At 39.5% G+C, this 19,590-nt stretch overlaps 1 protein-coding gene across 4 annotated transcripts in view; it reads right to left on the bottom strand.

Annotated features, from left to right (window-relative positions):
- Nucleotides 1–19,590, bottom strand: part of LNP1 (leukemia NUP98 fusion partner 1) — a 46,699-nt gene that overhangs the window by 16,669 nt on the left and 10,440 nt on the right. For 3 of the 4 annotated variants that reach the window (XM_002758863.6, XM_035274214.3, XM_078352222.1), the window contains exon 2: nucleotides 3,513–3,707. In XM_002758863.6, the coding sequence (XP_002758909.4) occupies nucleotides 3,513–3,668 (156 nt within the window). In that variant the 5' untranslated portion in view covers nucleotides 3,669–3,707. Of the gene's footprint in view, nucleotides 1–3,512; nucleotides 3,993–19,590 lie in introns of those variants that run through there. The other variant, XM_078352221.1, reaches the window with a different exon arrangement.

The following is a 19,590-nucleotide window of genomic DNA, read 5'->3' as shown; positions in this document are numbered from 1 at the left end:
ATAGGAACACTTTTACACTGTTGGTGGGAGTGTAAATGAAATGTTCAACCATTGTGGAAGACAGTCTGGTGATTCCTCAAGGATCTAGAACTAGAAATACCATTTGACCAAACAATCCCATAAGTGGGTACATACCCCCAAAAATATAAATCATTCCACTATAAAGACACATGCACACATGTTTATTGCAGCACTATTTACAATGGCAAAGAAATGGGACCAACCCAAATGCCCATCAATGATAGACTGGATAAAAAAAATGGCACATATACACATGGAATACTATGCAGCCATAAAAAAGAATGAGATCATGTCCTTTGCAGGGACATGGATGAAGCTGTCCTCAGCAAACTAACACAAGAATAAAAAATCAAACACCACATGTTCTCACTCACAACTGGGAGTTGAACAATGAGAACATGTGGACACAAGGAGGGGAACATCACACACTGGGGCCTATTGGAGAGTAGGGGGAAAGGGGAGGGAGAGCATTAGGACAAATACCTAATGCATGAAAGGCTTAAAACCTAAATGACAGGTTGATAGCTGCAGCAAACCACCGTGGTACATGTATACCTATGTAATGAGCCTGTGCGTTCTACACATGTATCCCAGAACTTAAAAAAAAAAAAAGAAAAAATATTGGGTGTACACCAGTAGAGACTTATTCTATATCCCTCAAATTATATCATGTGAGCAGGTACATATGGTGTCTGCCCTGGAGTGTAGACAAAACCCTGTGAAGTCCATCTGGAGTTATAAAAGCCCTGGGCCAATAAACTCAGTTTCTCCTCCCAAAGATCTTTCATTTAGCACAATCTTCCCCTCCACGAGGCCCAGATGACATAGAACAATGTTAAGAGAACCATGTGAAGCTGAAGGAGATGATGACTAGAAAGCAAAGCAGACTGAAAGTATTAAAAATGCACTTCCACAGACTAAGTAATGACAGGGAAACTGTTTTACTGCAGTTTTGTATTCATATGATGTTGGTGAGAGAAGGCAAATCAGTGCAATAAAAAGAGAGATTTCATATTACGGTTTTTTCACCAAGGACAACAGAAAATAATGTCGGATTTCTTTATTCATTTTAATTCAGCAATCACAGCTTCTTTCAGTCCGGGGAAAAAGCATGTTCTAGAAAAAGGCCTAAGCTTTACCCTTTGTTATGCCTCCTTCTTTCTGCCAAATTCGTGTTCTCTACTAGACTGACAGTTCCACAATTGTGAGGACTGGGCATGTCTTCTTTCGCCCTGTGAGCCTGGGACAATGCTTGGCTCACAGTAGGTGTTCAATAAACGTGTTAAATAAATTCATGTTCCAGCACTGCGGTTTTGTGTGAATCGTGAGACCGATGAAGATGTATTAGAAACTACATTCAAGGAGAAGTGGGGAGAAAAGAAACTACATTCAAAGTAGGCAAGGGGGGATGCTCTTCTCCTCCTATGCATATAGTACTGAATGCAATATTGATGGATATAGATGATTAAAAAGTTCAGGGAGGGAAGGGCCTTAGATTACAGCAGTCGGGAGAGAAGAAAAAAGGAAGGATAAGAGTAAGCTTTTCTTTTTAAGATATTTTCATTAGCTCAAAGCAGACACAAAATTAAAAACCATATTTTTCCTTAAGGTAAGAATATATATATATTTTGTAGACAAGGTCTCATTCTGTCACCCAGGTTGGAGAGCAGTGGTGTAATCACAGTTCACTGCAGCCTTAACCTCTTGGGCTCAAGTGGTCTTCTCAACTCAGCCTTCCAAGTAGCTGGCACTACGGGAGCATCACCACACCCTGCTATTTTGTGTGTGTGTGTGTATGTATTTATTTATAGAGATAGAGTCTCACTATGTTGCCCAGGTTGGTCTCAAACTCCTTAGTTCAAGTGTTCCTTCTGCCTTGGCCCCCCATAGTGCTGGGATTCCAGGTGTGAACCACGGCACTGGGCTGAAAGTCAGAATATTTGAATATATTTTAGATATAGAAAGCAGATTAATTCAGGCAAATGCCGGAAGCAGGGATGAGCAGATAAAGATGTCAGAATGACACAGTTTACAAGTGTTATACACAATCAATGCTGTGATTGCAGCATAGATTAAGGCAAACAACATCGCAACTGAAAGTGAATTCTGTAAATAGGGTAACTCTCTCTGTTCTGAAAGCCCCATAGATGCAAAAGTTTATTCAAGGAACTAGTAAACCGTGTTTGTTTCTTTGTTTTCGTATTTCCTGTGGCTCTAAGAAGGCAATGTAATAAATAGGAAATCGCTGTTTTGGTTTTTGTTTATCCCTGTTCTCACATCTGGAAACTGGAAACCAATCATACTCCTGGTGACACAGCCTGAATATGTCACTCAATGTGGAACATAGATTAAAATAAGAGGTGATAAGCTGGTGTTTATTTGATCACAGAACACGGAAAGTTAGAGGTAGAAGGGTTCTTAGAGATCACTCAGTCCAACACCCCCATCTTTTTCACTTAAGGAACCTGAAGCTGAAAGAAGTGTTGAAGATTGCCCTTTGTCCCTGAGTATGCATTTGGCATTTTGACATATTTGTGTCTCAAAGAACTCTGATTCCTCAAACTTGCTGATCACCAGGAGTGATAGAGGTTGCCTTACACACTTTTACGTATCATACAGACATGATGTGTCTTCGAAGCATGGAGTTAAAAATAAAATAATATTACCCCCAAACTTACTTGGTTCTGGGGTTGACAACAGTAGGGGATTGGGAAAGTATCATCTGGTAGCTGGCATTTAATGTGACTTATAAAAAAGAAAAGCTGCATTATTGCTGTGTAACTGTGAAGCAGAGGACATACATGTCTACCATGGAGTCTTCCAGCATGAAAGTACAACAGAGAAAATAGCTGCCTGGACCTGTCACTGAGTCTGCAGCTGGTCAAGCCCAACCATTCCCCTCTTGGGGGCTTTCCTGCTAGTATCTTGTTCCCCAGCTCTCAGGTGCTCTGCCTAGCCATAAAAGAGTGCTAAGGGCAGGAGAATTTTAGCTCCTTCTCCCATCAGGAAAGCAAATGGACTCCCTGAAAGAAAAACAAGTATGTCAAATTTATCAAAGGTAGTGACTTGTTATGGGGATCCCGAGTTCCTTAGAGGTCTGCCGAAGAGTGGAACAATTTTCAGTATTTCAAATGGAAATCACACATTGAGCCACAAGGCTACACAGACTAAGTATAGCATCAAGTTTCTTTCCTTTGGCTTAAATTCTGTCACTCCATGGGATTATCTCAGGCTTATCAGGAGCTCTGGAGAGTGGTTAAAGGTACCTTAGATAACTAAAAATAAAGAAATCATTACCCATTAGATGAAAATCAGATCCCTTGAAAGACAAGATGAAATAATAAGAGGGATTTCTGTGGGTATGAGAAAGACCCAGAAGTAGCGGTTTTAAACCAAAGAAAACTTTATATCCACGTTTCTCAAAAAAATTGAATAAGAGAAACCCCCTCCCCTGCTCCAGCTCTCCCCTCTGGCCCATGACAATCACTCACTGGGCAGGGCAGGGAGGTTTTCCTGTGACTGGTGGCTTGTGGTCGGTGGCGTTCCCGGAGTCCTCTCTGATCCTCTTCTCTCCAGCTGTGGCCCCAGAAGCTGCTCATCCATTTGGCAAAAGACACATCATCATCATCATCATCTTTGTGCTCCATATAAAGGTGATGCCAAATATTGAAGGCCTGTTCCTAAATCTGACAGAAGGAAATATCACCCAACAGGGCTGGCAATGAAACCCAGGATCTCCCCCAAAAGACAAAATGAAACTGGTATTTTAAAATGGTCTCCGATGCTGGCATCCTTAAAGGAGAAAGATTTACTAAACAACCACTTCATCATCAGGCAGCCTTGGGCAATGTCTATTTATAAATTGTGCAGCCCACATTCCCCTCCCCCTTGTCTTTTTAAATTGAGAGGCTTTCTAATCCTTCCATTGCTGGGGCTTGTGCCTTGCAGCCAAAGGGTGGGAAGCAGAGTCCACTGCCTGGTTTTCCCTGTGCTTTGCTGCCAATGGCATGTGATGGCATCTCCAGCTGTCAATGATGATGAAGCATGACCCTCACAATATGCCTGTCAGCTCCAGGCAAGCTCTGAAATGGGGCCACATACAAGGAACAGACTGACCACAGCTTGCAAGATAGCCAGCTGCTGCCAAGTCTTATCTAGAGCTAGATACTCTCCTAATAAAATGATACTGATATAAAATCCAGCTCCTGGATCAAAAAGAGTAGTTTTTTTAAATTGAGGCATTACTTATACATGTACAAGTGTAAATAATATACATGTACAAGTAAAAGGTACAAACCATTAGTGCACAGCTTGATGAATTTTTATGTATGTACCACAGGGTAGTAACCCCTGTGTTACCAGCACCATGCAGGTAAAGAAGTAGACCATTTCCAGCACCTCAACTGGCTCCGTGTAGCCCTCTTCCAATCCATACTCCCTTCAAAAGGTTACCATTAATGATCTCTGTCACCATAGATCCATTTGCTTGTTTCTGAACTTACTTTCAGTGGCATTATACAGTATGCATTATCCTGTGTTATTCAACATTATGTCAGTGAGATAGATTCACGTTTTTGCAGTAACAGTAGTTGATGCTGTGTGTAGTGTTGATGCTGTGTGTAGTGTTGATGCTGTGTGTAGTGTTGCATTGCATCAACACGCCAAAAATTTTTTTAAATTCGGTCTATTAAGTGATGGTCATTTTAGGCTGTCATTTAGGTTATTTCCAGTTGGGGCTTTTATAAATAAAGTTTCTGTGAATTTTATAGTCCCTGTCTTTTAGTGAGCATTTTTTCCAAGGTAAAGAGATTATTACATTATGGAACTCCGACTCTGCATCAGGTATGGATCCAAATATTTCATTTATGCTCATTTTCTTATAACAACCCTGTGACTGGGAGATTTGTATGACATTTTATTGATAAGGGAGTTGAGATGCAAATAGATCACCCCTTGCCAAAGTGAAATTAGTACTAAGCAGCAAAGCCAAGTTTGAAGCAGGGAATAGAAAAACGAAGCCCAGGCTCTTATCGCCATTCTGCCAGTATTCCAAGAGAACTTGGAGAAGTCTTGCATTTCCAAACAGGAATTCTTGGTCATTTGCCATATGAAAATCCTTCCCTGAGCTGCAAAAAGACAGGCTTGGTAACTGTGACCAAAGTTTGCAGAGCATGGGATCACAATTTTTATGTTACTAAGGAAACATAGCCAAAGGTTAACATGTCTTATAACATTTGTATTTTTGCAAACGTCCATGACTTCCTGTGCTATGACAACTCATTGCTGGAGGAATTAAGCACATCCTGTGGGACTTCACTGGAACAGGACATTTTGAAAGAGTGTGCCTAATTTCCTCCAGACTGCACCCCATATGCCTTTTCCATTTTCCTTCTCAGTTTTACTTTGTAGCCTTTCAACATAATAAATCTTATCCATGAGTACAACTATATGCTGAGTTCTAGCAAATCTCCAAACTGGGGATGACAGCTGCTATGAGAAGTGGGATTTGCTAAAACAACCCAAACCACTGAAATATGGCTAAAGCAGAGTTTGGGAAAAGGAAGGATGAAGAAGACATGATGGTCAACCTTCAATGCCCAGTCGCTACCTAGCCGTCTGTAGTGTGAATTAGCTGCTGAGATGATGTCTGCTATGAGAGGTAAAAGTTACCTATAGAATTCGAAATGATGGGTCCAACCCCAGGACAATTGGTTCGTTAGATTCCCTGGCTGCTTTCAGCCATGGGTTGCTACAATGAAAAGATTAAAAAGCGCAGCCTGGCTGATGCCTTTGAGTTTTGTTCTCTCCTCTAGATGAGAAGAGAAAGTGCCCGAACATTCCCAAAACACATTTTGCATGGGCCAAAAATGTTAAAAGTTTGCATTGCTTTCTCCTCCAAGCAGGAAGGAAGAGAAAGCAATGCAAACTTTTTTTTTTTGAGTTGGAGTTTCTCTCTTGTTACCCAGGCTGGATGGAGTGCAATGGCGCAATCTCGGCTTACTGCAACCTCCACCTGCTGGGTTCAGGCAATTCTCCTGCCTCAGCCTCCTGAGTAGCTGGGATTACAGGCACGTGCCACCATGCCCAGCTAATTTTTTGTATTTTTAGTAGAGACGAGGTTTCACCATGTTGACCAGAATGATCTCGATCTCTTGACCTCGTGATCCACCCGCCTCGGCCTCCCAAGTGCTGGGATTACAGGCGTGAGCCACCGTGCCCGACAGCAATGCAAACTTTTAAGAGTTTTGTTAAGGCAGTTGCAAGAGCTGGAACAAGACTTTAGATAAACCAGCAAGAAAAGAGAGGGAGGAAATAATACTCCATCACCTAGTACAGCAGACCCTTGCATTCCAACCGGGAATCTCCCAGCAGCTATAATGTAAATCATATGTGCTGAATTTACTACTTTACTATGAGGAGTTTGAGTAAACCTGCAATGAAAAAAAAGAGAGAATTTTAAAATGGCTTTTACTTTTTGGCTATTGCACCTGGATAGGTGATGAAAAACTGATATAAAATATTACATGCTTATAATTTTATAAATGCTTAAGGGATTACCCCAGTTAGTGAAAGCTACTCCATAAGAAGTGTTAGGAGAATATGCACCTCCTGAATTTTGTTGCTAGTAGATAAATTACAATGTAAACTTGGAGTATTTAAATTCTTAAATCTCCATAACTGATGATTTTTTGCTATAATTTTTGCCTGTTGAAGCCTATGGGAAAAGGTAGACAACATAGGATAGTTCATCTCCACTAGAAAAAATAACCTTTTGAGTTTTGAAGTTATTAGTTTGCTAATAACTTCTTATAGAATCAGGTGTCTGTCTGACCATTGGAGGCTAACGATTTTCCAGCCTCATGTGCATATTTCAGAGTGTGCCAATTGGACTCTAAACCTGACAATATAAAAAGGGCTCAGAAAACATTTCTTGTCACTTGGACTTGGAAAACAGTTGTCTGGCCCTGTATCTTCTTGGCTTTGCTGCTGCTAAAGAAGAAAAGTTGCTAGCTAGTTTGGAATCCTGAATTCATAGATCCTGCCTGCCTGGAGGTTATGCTAAGCTAAAACTTAATACTGTCTGTGTGAGACTGTTTCACTCTCTGAAGACAGGCATAGGCTCAGGGAACAGAACTCAGCCTCTGGGACTACTGCAGGTTTGCTTACAATATTCCTCGGAGGGGCCATAAACTATAAAAACATTCTGGATGCTATCTGGATCACATGGGTCAACTGCCTATGGGAAAGGGCTTGCTCTTTGATAGGACCATTGAAACAGAACTAGTTGCACTAGAAATGATTGATCTCAAGAACCCTCCTGGGGGAGAGCACATCACAGGGAGTGGGACCTCTCCATCTCCTCCTAATAGAGCTCTCGACTCCTTCTGGGGATATCTCACTGCTATTAACTTATGTTCAGCGCCAGAGTATCTTGAAATTTGCAGTGATGGATTGATAGTCTGACTCTTCTTTGCTCACCTCTCTTAAATGCAGCTGTTCCTAGACAGAAATTGATCTTTTCCAGGCTGCTTCTTGAATAAATTATCAGGACAAAAGGGGTGGGGTAATGTAAATACACAGTCTGAAAAATTTTGAAAACTCAGGATTTTGTCCTAGCCCATTCTGGAACATGATGTGCTTTTTCTGGTTATTTCATGAAACAGTGATTTTCTATGTAAATTCTTTTGTCCCTCTTACACTCAACCCTTCCTTCTCTTCCTCATAAAAGGTCTAGATAAGAATAAAAAATTGCTGGGGAAAATGTAATGTTATGATTTCTGAATGAATCATACTGTTGCGTAATAGCAAAGAAAAAAAAAAAAAAACCTGGTACACCTGGGGAGATGCAAGAGAAGGAGGGCATTAATGATCTTTTTCAGAACTGCTCCTGAACAACAGTGTTGCCTTTCCGGGATGCTGTGAAATCAAACTGACTTCTGAGCCTGTGATCACACTCAACAGCACTGACTATGAGACACCAGCTTCTCCAGTTTCCAAGAACACCTCCAGATATTGTCCGCATTTATGAGCCAAGCTGGCAGAAACAAACTGCCTTTGGGCAGACCTTCTAAAACAATGAATTTAGCTGAATGATTTAGACTGGGCAGGGAACCCGAGGGCCGAAGTTCCCACAGTGGGAAGCCACACTGGGGGCTCTGCTAACCTGGGCTACCTGACTAATATATGTTTTTGTTGGGGTAACTGAACTTGAATTCCTTGTTTCTAAGAATACTCTCTGGGATTGTACTTTCTGTGTACCTATTTGGACTATCATGGACTGCCTCCGCCCAAGAAGGCGTGCAGGTCAGCTTCAATTTATTAGCCAGAGATGCGCTGTGCTTCAGGTGATGCCTCGGGCTAGGTTAAAAAAGAAAAAGATTAACACAAAAACTTAAGGAGAAAGACACTTGACTTCCTAAGATTAACCTTTACAGGTAGCGGGATTTGTCTTAATTGGCTAAATCCAGGACCTCTGGATTTTAAGTAAAGTCAGTACTCAGGTTCGTTTCACACTGCGTCATGACACTACCGATAATAATTTTGCTATAAAATGCCTTGACCAAGGAGATCAGCTATACAGAAAATGGTTAATATAGCAGGCCTGAAACTGCCAATCCATAGAAAGACCTGCTTGCAAGGTTGGCCCTGAGCTGGCATCTGGAACTTGGCTGGTAAATCGTTCCTGCAGTGATATAAAATTTTTCTTAAATTATAAAAGTGGTCTAAACTGTTTGCATGACCAATGTGGTTTATGCCGAACAACTGACTTTCTTCTGAAAATTCAGAATTTGGGTATGTGGCAGGCAGAGTGTGCCTACCTGACCAGCACCCAGTAAAGAACTGGGGTACTGAGTCTCTAATGAGCCTCCATAATAAACATTTGCCTTGCACATGTGTTACAACTCACTGCTGGAGGAATTAGGCATGTACTTTGTAACTCCGCTGGGAGAGGACTCTTAGAAGCTTGAGCCAGATTTCCTCCAGACTTTTCTCTTTATTTGTTTTGCTTTGTATCCTTGCACTATAATAAATCGTAGCCATGAGTACAACTATATGCTAAGCCTTGTGAGTCCTTTTTAACCTAAGTAAGGGTGATCCTGGAGTACCTCCTAATACTGAACGGAAAGGGAACTCTTCAAATCTTTGACCAAAAATTCTCCCAAAACAGTAAGATGTAAATATACCCCAGACAGAAAAAAGATTTGGACTAAATTATAGAAAATGAGACTTCCGACTCCAATTTTTTCCCGTAGTTAAGCCTACTTCTTCTTTAAAAATCTGAGGAAAAGATAGCTCCCTACTCTGCCTGTGCTAAGGTTCTTATAACAAGCTTGGGGGGCAGCAAAAAAGCAGTAGCAGAAAGTGTCAAGTCTCTCAGCACTGGGAGAAACACTATTCTGAGCTGTCTTGGGAGCCCTGGCCTGAAAGGAGTCCCCAGCCCACTTTTGAAAGCCAGCCACCTGCTTTCCCTAGCAGGGACCCTGGGCCCCTGCCTTGAAGATGCTGCTGGGGACATGTGTTGAAGGAAGCTGCACCTTTTTGAGCCTACAGGATGTGTACAAAATCTGCCAAGAGTGACTGCAACAGCTGCAGTTTCTGAGCTGAGACTTCGAGTAGGCATTTTCTTATCATGCTGAATGTGAAAGAAATACCTTCTCTTAGAGAATAGGAAGCTTGTGCTGTGTGTATTCTCATAAAATAGCCAGACTTGCCCAGGTAATCAGTGAAAATGATTGCTGGGCTGTCAAGTGGCTTTTCAGTGCCCTCTCTCTTAGGAGATTATGCAATGATGAGAAAATGATTTTCCCTTTATTTTATTAATTTACTTTTATAGAGACAAGTTCTTACTATGCTGTCCAGGCTGGTCTCGAACTCTTGAGCTCAAGCAATCCTTCAACCTCGGCCTCCCAAAGTGTTGGGATTATAGGCATGAGCCACCACCCCCACTGAATTTTGTATTTGTTTATTTCATTCTCCCAGTACCATGTACCTGTTGCAGTAGTAACTTATTTTTTTCTTCTGGTTTTTTTTTTCCCTTAACAGTTAAGGGGAAGCATCATTCCTCATCCTGATTTCAACCTTGATTGAACCCATAAAATAAATGCTATGTCCAGAAGAGCTAAACTGCTACATCATTTTTTTAACAGTCAAAACATATCAATGGTTTTGAGTCAGTTTTTACTTCCCAGAAAGCAGTACTTAAATACTTGAAACTGTGTGCTACATTCTACTGAATGACCCGATTGTCAGACTCTTTTTTAGTGGCAACATGTCATAGTATAATCATCCACTTTCATGTATGTTATCAAGTTATATTGTGAAGTTTGCCACTCTTTTGAGGTGGTCATCAAAGACACATCTTTCTTAACCAAGTGTCCTAAAGCATGTCTCTGAGGGTATATCACCATTTTTTATTCTAAAAAGCCATGAAGCATGTATTATAGAACTGTTTTTAAAATATACCAATATTGGTATAAAAAAAAGGAAACAAAGAAAGGCATGTTTTCAGAGGTTTGCCTACAAAATATTGGTTATATAAATATCCAGTTATTAACTACATTGTCACAGAATCTAAAGGTAATGCCTTAGCACTTCTGTTGAGTCTATAAGCCTCTCCATAAGAAGTGATCCAAACAAGAACTGGGGGAATTGAGAGTCCTGAGTGCCTCATATTTGAAAGGGACAAAATGTTGCAATTTACAATAAAGGAGTGGCTCATAATACACACAAACAAAACTGACACAATACAACATTTAGGAAAATAAATTGCAAAGACTAAGTTTGAGTCAAAAATAATGTGAAGTTTTCAGACTATTAAAACAAAAAAACTTTAATGAAACTCCACAGCAATCTTTTCTGAGGATCAGATGTCACATGTTATTAGTGGGAACAAGGTCCTTATGGAAAGACATATGGCAAGATGCATTTAAAAGCTTTAAAAAATTTTGCAGCCGGGCACAGTGGCTCACATCTGTAATCCCAGCACTTCGGGAAGCTGAGGCGGGTGGATCACTTGAGGTCAGGAGTTTGAGAACAGCCTGGCCAACATAGAGAAACCCAGTCTCTACTAAAAATACAAAATTAGTGGGGCGTGGTGGCACATGCCTGTAATCCCAGCTACTCGGGAGGCTGAGGCAGGAGAATAGCTTGAATATGGAGGCGGAGGTTACAGTGAGCCAAGATCGTGCCATTGCATTTCAGCCAACAAGAATGAAACTCCATTTCAAAAACAAACAAAAAAAAAATTCGCATTCTTTGACCTAGAAATTTCTCTATTTTTTACGTAGATAATAAGAGGTACATACAAGAATATTTGTTCTTATAACATTATTTAAAACAGCAAAAACTTGTAAGATGTGGAAACGTCTTAAAAGTACAAGTGGAGATCAAACTAATACATTATATTTTATTTATACGATAGAATTCTATGCAATCATCAAAAATGATAGGATTTAATGATACAGGAAACTTCTCAAAATAAAATAGGTGACAAAATAAAATACAATACAAGGTGTTAATTAATTTTATGTGTCAACTTGGCTGGGCCATGGTGCCCAGATATTTTGTCAAACATTAATTCTGGATATTTCTATAAGGGTGTTTTTTATGAGATTTACATTTAAATAGGTGGAATTTGAGTAAAGCAGATTTCCCTCCATACTGTGCATGGGCTTCATCGAATTATTTGAAGGCCTGAATAGAATATACATTAACTGCCCCAGCAAGAGAATCAAGAAATAGACCCACATATATATTTCTAGCTGAATTTTGAAAGAGTACAAAAGCAATTCAATAGAGGAAAGATAGCCTTTTCAATAAATGGTGTTGAAGCAAATGAACATCCACAGTTTAAAAAATGAGTCTTTGGCCAGGCGCAGTGACTCACACCTGTAATCCCAGCACTTTGGGAGGCCAAGGCAGGCAGATCACAAGGTCAGGAGTTCAAGAGCAGCCTGGCCAACATGGTGAAACCCCCATCTCTACTAAAAATATACAAATTAGCTGGGTGTGGTAGCAGGTGATTGCACCACTGCACTCCAGCCCGGGTGACAGAGCGAGACTCCATCTAAGAAAAAAAAAATGAGTCTTTGGCCGGGCACAGTGGCTGACACCTATAATCCCAGCACTTTGGGATGCTAAGGTAAGAGCATCACTTGAGGCCAGGAGAATGAGGCTATAGTGAGTCATGATTATGCCGCTGCACTCCAGCCTGGGCAACAGAGCAAGACTCTATCTCAAAAAATAAAAAAAGGGCCGCGCACAGTGGCTCACGCCTGCAATCCCAGCACTTTGGGAGGGCAAGGTGAGCAGATCACAAGGTTAGGAGTTCAAGACCAGCCTGGCCAACATGGTGAAACCCCATCTCTACTAAAAATACAAAAATTAGCCGGGCATGGTGGTAGGAGCCTGTAATCCCAACTACTAAGGAGGCTGAGGCAGGAGAGTCAGTTGAACCCAGGAGGCAGAGGTTGCAATGAGCCGAGACTGTGCCACTGCACTCCAGCCTGGGCAATAGAGTGAGACTCCATCTCAAAAACAATAAAAAATAAAAAAGGGACATTACACAAAAATGAACTCAAATGGATCACAGACTTAAATATAAATTGTAAACCATAAAACTTTTAGAAAAAAAAGCATAGGAGAAAATCTTTGAGATCAAGAACTAGAGAAAAGTCCTTAGACTTGACACCAAAAGCATAATCTATAAAAGGAAAAATTGATAGATTATAAATCATCAAATTAAAAACTTTTGCTCTATGATTGATCTTGTTAAGAGGATGAATAAGTAAGATAAAGACTAGGAGAAAATGTTCACAAATCATGTATCCAACATAGGACTAGTAACTAGAATATATATTTTTTAAAACTCAACATTCAACATTCAATGAACAAACAATCCAATTAGAAAACAAAGGCCAACCTGGCTCACACCTGTAATCCCAGCACTTTGGGAGGCCAAGATGAGAGGATCGCTCGAGCCCAGGAGTTTGAGATAAGCCTAGTCAACATAGGGAGACCCTGTCTCTACAAATGCTTTTAAAAAAAACTAGCCAGGCATGGTGGCATGCAGCTGTGGTCCCGGCTACTCAGGAGGCTGAGGTAGGAGGATCACTTGAGCTCAGCAGGTTGAGGCCACAGTGAATTGTGATCATGCCACTTTATTCCAGCCTGAGTGATAGTAAAGACCCTATCTCAAAAAAAATAAAGAAAAAGAAATAAAGCAAAGCAAAGAAAAAAAGAAACAAGAAATTACATCAAAGACATTTCACTGAGAAGGATATACAAACGATGTCTATGGCCGTAATGCCCTGAACATACCCAACCTCATCTGATCTCAGAAGATATACAAATGGCAAGTAAGTACATGAAAAAATGTTCAACATCATTAGCCGTTAGGTAAAGACAAACTAAAACCACAATGCAGTATTACTGCATATCTATCAGAATGTCTAAAATTTTAAAATAGTATTAACACCAAATGTTGAAGAGGAAGCAGAGAAGCAGGAGCATTCATACATTGCTGATGAGAATAAAAAATGGTGCGGCCACTTGAAAAATAGTTTGCCAAATAGTTTAAAAGAATCTAAAACTAAAAATACATTTACCATATGACACAGTGATTGCACTCTTGGGCAATTATCCTAGAGAAATTAAAACCTATGTTCATTGCAAGAGCCTGCACATGAATGTATAGGCTTGATACACACAACTTGACATATTCAAGAGAACTATACTGAGTTTAAAAAGTCCAATCTCAAAAGGAATTTTATAATTATCTAAATAAAAATATAATCTTATATAAATACAAACAATTTTTATATAGCCTTCTTTAAATAACACAGTTATAGAGATGGAGAGCAGATAGTGGTTCCCATGGGCTAGAGACTGGGGAAGTGGCTATCAGAGTTTAGTGTGAGGGAGCTTCTAACTACAGACCAGTTCTGTACTTTGTGACAGTTACACAAAGCTAGAGATGTGATAAAATTGCACAGAACTACACACACACACACACGCACACACTAATGCGTGCATAGCTAGTGAAATTTGAGTAAGTTATATGGATTGTACCAATGTCAATTTCCTGGTTTTGACATTATGCTCTAGTTATACAAGTTGCCAACATTGGAAGAATAGGTGAAGGATGCATAGGACTTCTGTGTACATTTATTTACAACTTCCTGTCATTATTTCATAATAAAAAGTAAAAAAGAAAATGATTTGTATCAAAAAAAAGAAACTTCTCTAAATGAGTAGCTACAGGATCAAAATGCTGTTGAGTTAGAGGTACTCTGGGAAGAATGCAATGATGACAGCATAGGTTTTTAATCTGAATTCCCACATGAAAAATAATAGAGTAACTGTAGAGGAAAAAAAACTATGGACAACTCTACAACAAAACTAAGTGACAAGGTGACCCCCACGATGTCCTCCACTCGCAAGTGCAGGTTGTGGGATCAAACCACCAGCAGCTAGAGACCTTGTATGGTTTTCCATGCAGGAGGAAGAAGAAAGTAACAGGGCATACTCCAGACTGAGAAAAGGAGAACCACAAAATAGCCAATAGTTTGGAAAGCACAGAGATCCAATTTGGGAATAGTAGCTGAAACCGGGAGGGATTTGTTCTCTCCAATACTGAATGAATACAAAACGCCTGTAGTAAGGATTGAAAGGGCTGAACTATCCAGCTACTGTAAACTCTCAAATCTGACCTTCTAGAACAAAGCCTCACACTGAAGAGAAACTGTGAAGAGCAGAATCAAAACTGAAGTAGATAGTGACAATGGAGATAGAGTGGGTCTAAAACAAAGTGGGATGGGGAACACAGCCAGCACACCTTAGAAAGCAAGCCGCCATATTTGTAAACAATACACAAATACAACAGAAGAGAAAGCTCTTTGGAATTTCAAAAACTTTTCTGCACCTTATGTCATTCTAAGAGTTCCAGAATTTTACATAAAAATGAAGGACAGAAAATATCAAGGTAGAATCTCACACAGCATTTCTGTTTTAAAAATGAGAATACAGACCTACAAACAATGAAAGCATGCAACAAAAAAAGTGCCTACAAAACAGATCAATGTTGTTAGCCACTATTTCAAAAGGAACTAAATGATAGTTACAAAGTGATGTGAGGCCAGGCGCAGTGGCTCACACATGTAATCCTAGCACTTTGGGAGGCAGAGGCGGGTGGATCACTTTGGGGTCAGGAGTTTGAAACCAGCTTGGCCAATTTCGTGAAACCCTATCTCTACTAAAAATACAAAAAAAATTAGCTGGGCGTGGTGGCAGGTGCCTGTAATCCCAGCTACTTAGGAGGCTGATACAGGAGATTTGCTTGAACCTGGAGGCGGAGGTTGCGGTGATCCAAGATCACACCACTGCACTCCAGCCAGGGCAACAGAGTGAGATTCCATCTAAAAAAAAAAAAAAGTGATATAAGACATAAAAGAACAAAACAGAATGAAAATAACATACAAATGATATGAAAGACCTCATGAAAGAATTAGAAGAAAAAAATCATGTCAGAAAAGATTAAGCTAGAAGGAATGAGTACAAAATTCAACCAATAATGTCTTCAAGTAAATAAAAGATAAAAAGATTTTTTTCATTAAAAAAACCCACTTTCCTGAAAAAAAAAAAAAGATTTAAAACTACATATTGAAAAAGTATACTGGCAGGGCACGGTGGCTCATGTCTGTAATTCCAGCACTTTGGGAGGCCAAGGTAGGTGGATCATTTGAGGTCAGGAGTTCAAGACCAGCCTGGCCAACATTGTGAAACCCATCTATATTAAAAATACAAAAAAATTAGCCGGGCAGTAGTGGTGCAGGCTTGTAATTCCACCTACTTGGAAGGCTGAGGCAGGAGAATTGCTTGAGCCTAGGGAAGTGGAGATTGCGGTGAGCTGAGTTTGCACCACTGCACTACAGTCCAGGTGTCAGAGTAAGACCCTGTCTCAAAAGAAAAAAAAGAGCCTAACCCTAACCCTAACCTCTAGCCCTAACCTCTAAAAAAAAAAAAAATAAAGAAAAGGTATACTGCATATTTGAAAATATCAACCCCATACAACCAACACCAGGACATATCATATGTTTGCTATATTTTAAAAGAGAAAGAAAGATTACTTAAGGGAACCTGGGCAGAGATGGAGAGAAGGAGGTAATAGAGAGCATTAGTTATAAGGAAAAGACAATTAGATTATCATCAGACCTTTTGCCAGCAACACTTATGCCCAAGGAAAATATATAAACTCACTTAAGATACCAAGGAAACATTGCTTTGGAAGAATGATTGTCAATAAGCATACAGTCAGCATGATTAGAATAAAAAATATGCACAGACACAAAAAGATAATCAAAGAAAGAAGATGTGAGCTAGGAATTTTATACCTAGCAAAATCAACTATGGCAGACATGAACTTGAATGGGACATGTCAAGATGAACTCAAGGGAACAGCACACACCTGGGCCTATCACTGGGTTTGGGGCAAGGGGAGGGAGAGCATTAGGACAAATACCTAATGCATGCAGGGCTTAAAACCTAGATGATGGGTTGATAAGTACAACAAACCACCATGGTACATGGATACCTATGTAACAAATCTGCATATTCTGCACATGTATCCCAGTACTTAATGTAAAAAAAAATCAAAACAAACAAAAAATGTATTTATATATTTAACCAAAACAATTTTTTAAAAAAAGGACAGACCAAAAACACCACACACACAAAAAGATGAACTCAAGGTATTATTTATGTCCTGACTCTCTGTCCACCGAAAAGGCTTAGAAGCAAGGGCCGACCCAAATGCAATGAGCACCTAGACTGTGGTCTTGAAATGCCAATTCTCATTAAACAACAGCAGCAGCAGCAGCAGCAACAAAAGATTTAAAAATAAATAAAAACAAAACAAACAAAAAAACAAGACTTCTTGAAGAAATGGCTGATTCCTGGTCTGTGGCAAGAAATACATACAAAATGTCCTTGGAACCTCTTGACATAATAGAGAACGAGGAAGCTACGAATGACAACTAGGGTTTTTCTGTTTGTTTGTTTTCAAAAAGCACTCAAAGCCACAGATGAAACAGTTTGAATTTCAATTTCTCCTTAAAAAAATATTCCAACTAATAAAAGAAAGTGAGAGAATAGACTTAGAATATTGCCATTTTGTGATCACCATTGAATTAGTGAGCATTAAGCATAAGTGGCTACTAATATTACAGAGAGACAGTCAGACATTATTATATGCCTTCTGCCTTGCAAAGGAATCAAAACTTAGTCTAGTCCAGACTCTAGGTTCATCTACCAATATAGATCAAAAGAGACTTAGAAAACATAACAATTTTTGCTAATGGACAAGACTAAACCACAGCATCTGGGGTTGCATATCTGGGTGACAATACAATTTTTTTTTAAAGCAAATAAACTATTGTTGATAGTCAAGATGATGGTTACTAATAAATGGTAGAAGAGGATTTGTGATCTAGACAGCAGTCATAGAAGAAGCTTCTAAGGTAGTGGCAAAGTTCTATTTCTTGGCTTGAATGGTGGTTACAAGGATGGTATCTTTATAATAATCCATCTATTCTTCTACTGGTCAGCGTTTATATAATTTCCACTTTTTGCTATTACAAGCAATGTTGCCCTAAACATCACAGGTTTTTTATGTACAGTGCGTTTTTCTATAGTGTATATCTAGAGGTGAAATTTCTGGATTGAAGGTATCCGGATCTTCCATTTTATTAAATACAGTTGGGAAAAGGAGCCCACAAAAATATTCATAATGGTTGGCTCTCTACAGTAGTTCAATCAATTTACAATTCCATTTTTGACATCCATGCCTCACTGGTACTGCTGGATTTAAAAACTGTTGCCAATATTGTAGGTACCAAATGAAATTTAATTGTTGTTTAATTTGGATTCCCCTAACTTATTGGTGAGATTTAAAATGTTTTCATATGTATTTCCATTCGCACTTCTTTTACAAGTAACTTGTTTACATCCTTTGCTCGTTTTTCTTCAGTTGTCTTTTTCTTATTGATCTGTAGGAGTTCTACATGTATTCTGTATATTAACCTTCTGTAAGTTTTAAACATCACAAATACCTTTTCCCAGCATGTCTTATCTTCCTACTTTTTTGTAGTATGTGTTTTCTGTAAGTTAAAATTTTTTAATGTAGCCAAACTGATCTTTTTCTTCATAAGCTTATCCTTTACCCTATCACAAAGTCATCAAGATATTCTCTCATATTTCCTTCTAAAAGTTTAAAGTTTTTTGTTTTCTGTATTTAGGTTTTTAATCTATTTGCTATTTTATGTATGGTATGAGGTAGAATTCTCCTTTAATTCTTGTTATGTAGGTAGCTTTCTTAGTTTTCTTTGGCTTTATTTCAATATCACCAACTTAGCAGCTCAAAACCACACAAATTTATTATCTTACACTCTCCAAGACTTAGAAGTCTGAACATAGGTTAGCTGAGTCCTCTGTTAAAGGATCTCATTAGACTGAAATCAAGGCATTTGAGGCTCATGTGTCTTCCAAGTCTACCTACTACTAGAATAATTCAGTTTCTTGTACTTGTAGGACATTTTCTTGCTGGCTGTTGGCCAGGGACCACTCTAAGCTCCTAGAGTTCCTTGCTATGAGGCCCCTCCATAGGCAATTTGCTTTTCACAGCCAGCAGGAAAAATGTCTTTCAGTTCCAATCTCTTTGACTGCTATGAAGGGCTCACTTGATTAGATCAGGTATACTCAGGATCATCTGCCCTTTGATTAACTTTTTTTTTTTTGAGACCGAGTCTAGTTTTATTAGCCAGGCTGTAGTACAGTGGTGCCATCTCAGCTCACAGCAAACTCTACCTTTAAGATTCAAGCGATTCTCCTGCCTCAGCCTCCCAAGTAGCTGGGATTACAGGTGCCCGCCACCATACCTGTCTAATTTTTAGTAGAGACAGGGTTTTACCATGTTGGCCAGGCTGGTCTCAAACTCCTGACCTCAAGTGATCCATCCACTTCAGCCTCCCAAAGTGCTGGAATTACAGGCATGAACCACGGCACCCGGCCCCTTTTATTAACCTTGATTAAACTATCTTGAACCCTTCAGATCAACCCATTCACCAACTGAATAACACTGAATAATCTCTGTTGATATTACCAGAGGAGCCACGTCCAAATTCCTGAGTAACAAAATTATGATATGTAATAATGTTTCAAGACACCAAGTTTTGGGGTAGTTTGTGAAGCAGCAACAGATAGAACATAGGTACAAAAACTATTTTTTGGGGGCTTTGAATTTTTTTCAAAATTTGACAAAATTGGGTCTTTTCTTCATTGTTGAAGTTCTATTTTCCACTGGTCGGGAAAAATGGCAGAAAGTTGGAAAAGCACAGACTAGAGGCTCTCAGATTCAGTGCTAGAGCAATGCTAAGATCAGCACTGCATAACCAGGCTACTAGTCTGAGTGCCCTTTATAAGTGAATACTCTGTTGTAGGCCTATCACTTAGTAATGGACCAGCATTTTTATGCAAATCATAAAAAGAAGCACCTTTCTCCAGGCAGATCCAGCC

The sequence above is a fragment of the Callithrix jacchus genome, chromosome 15, assembly GCF_049354715.1.
Source record: "Callithrix jacchus isolate 240 chromosome 15, calJac240_pri, whole genome shotgun sequence".
NCBI lineage: Eukaryota > Metazoa > Chordata > Mammalia > Primates > Cebidae > Callithrix > Callithrix jacchus.
The sequence above is the reverse complement of the archived record's forward strand: the minus strand, read 5'-3'. Positions and strand labels throughout refer to the sequence as shown.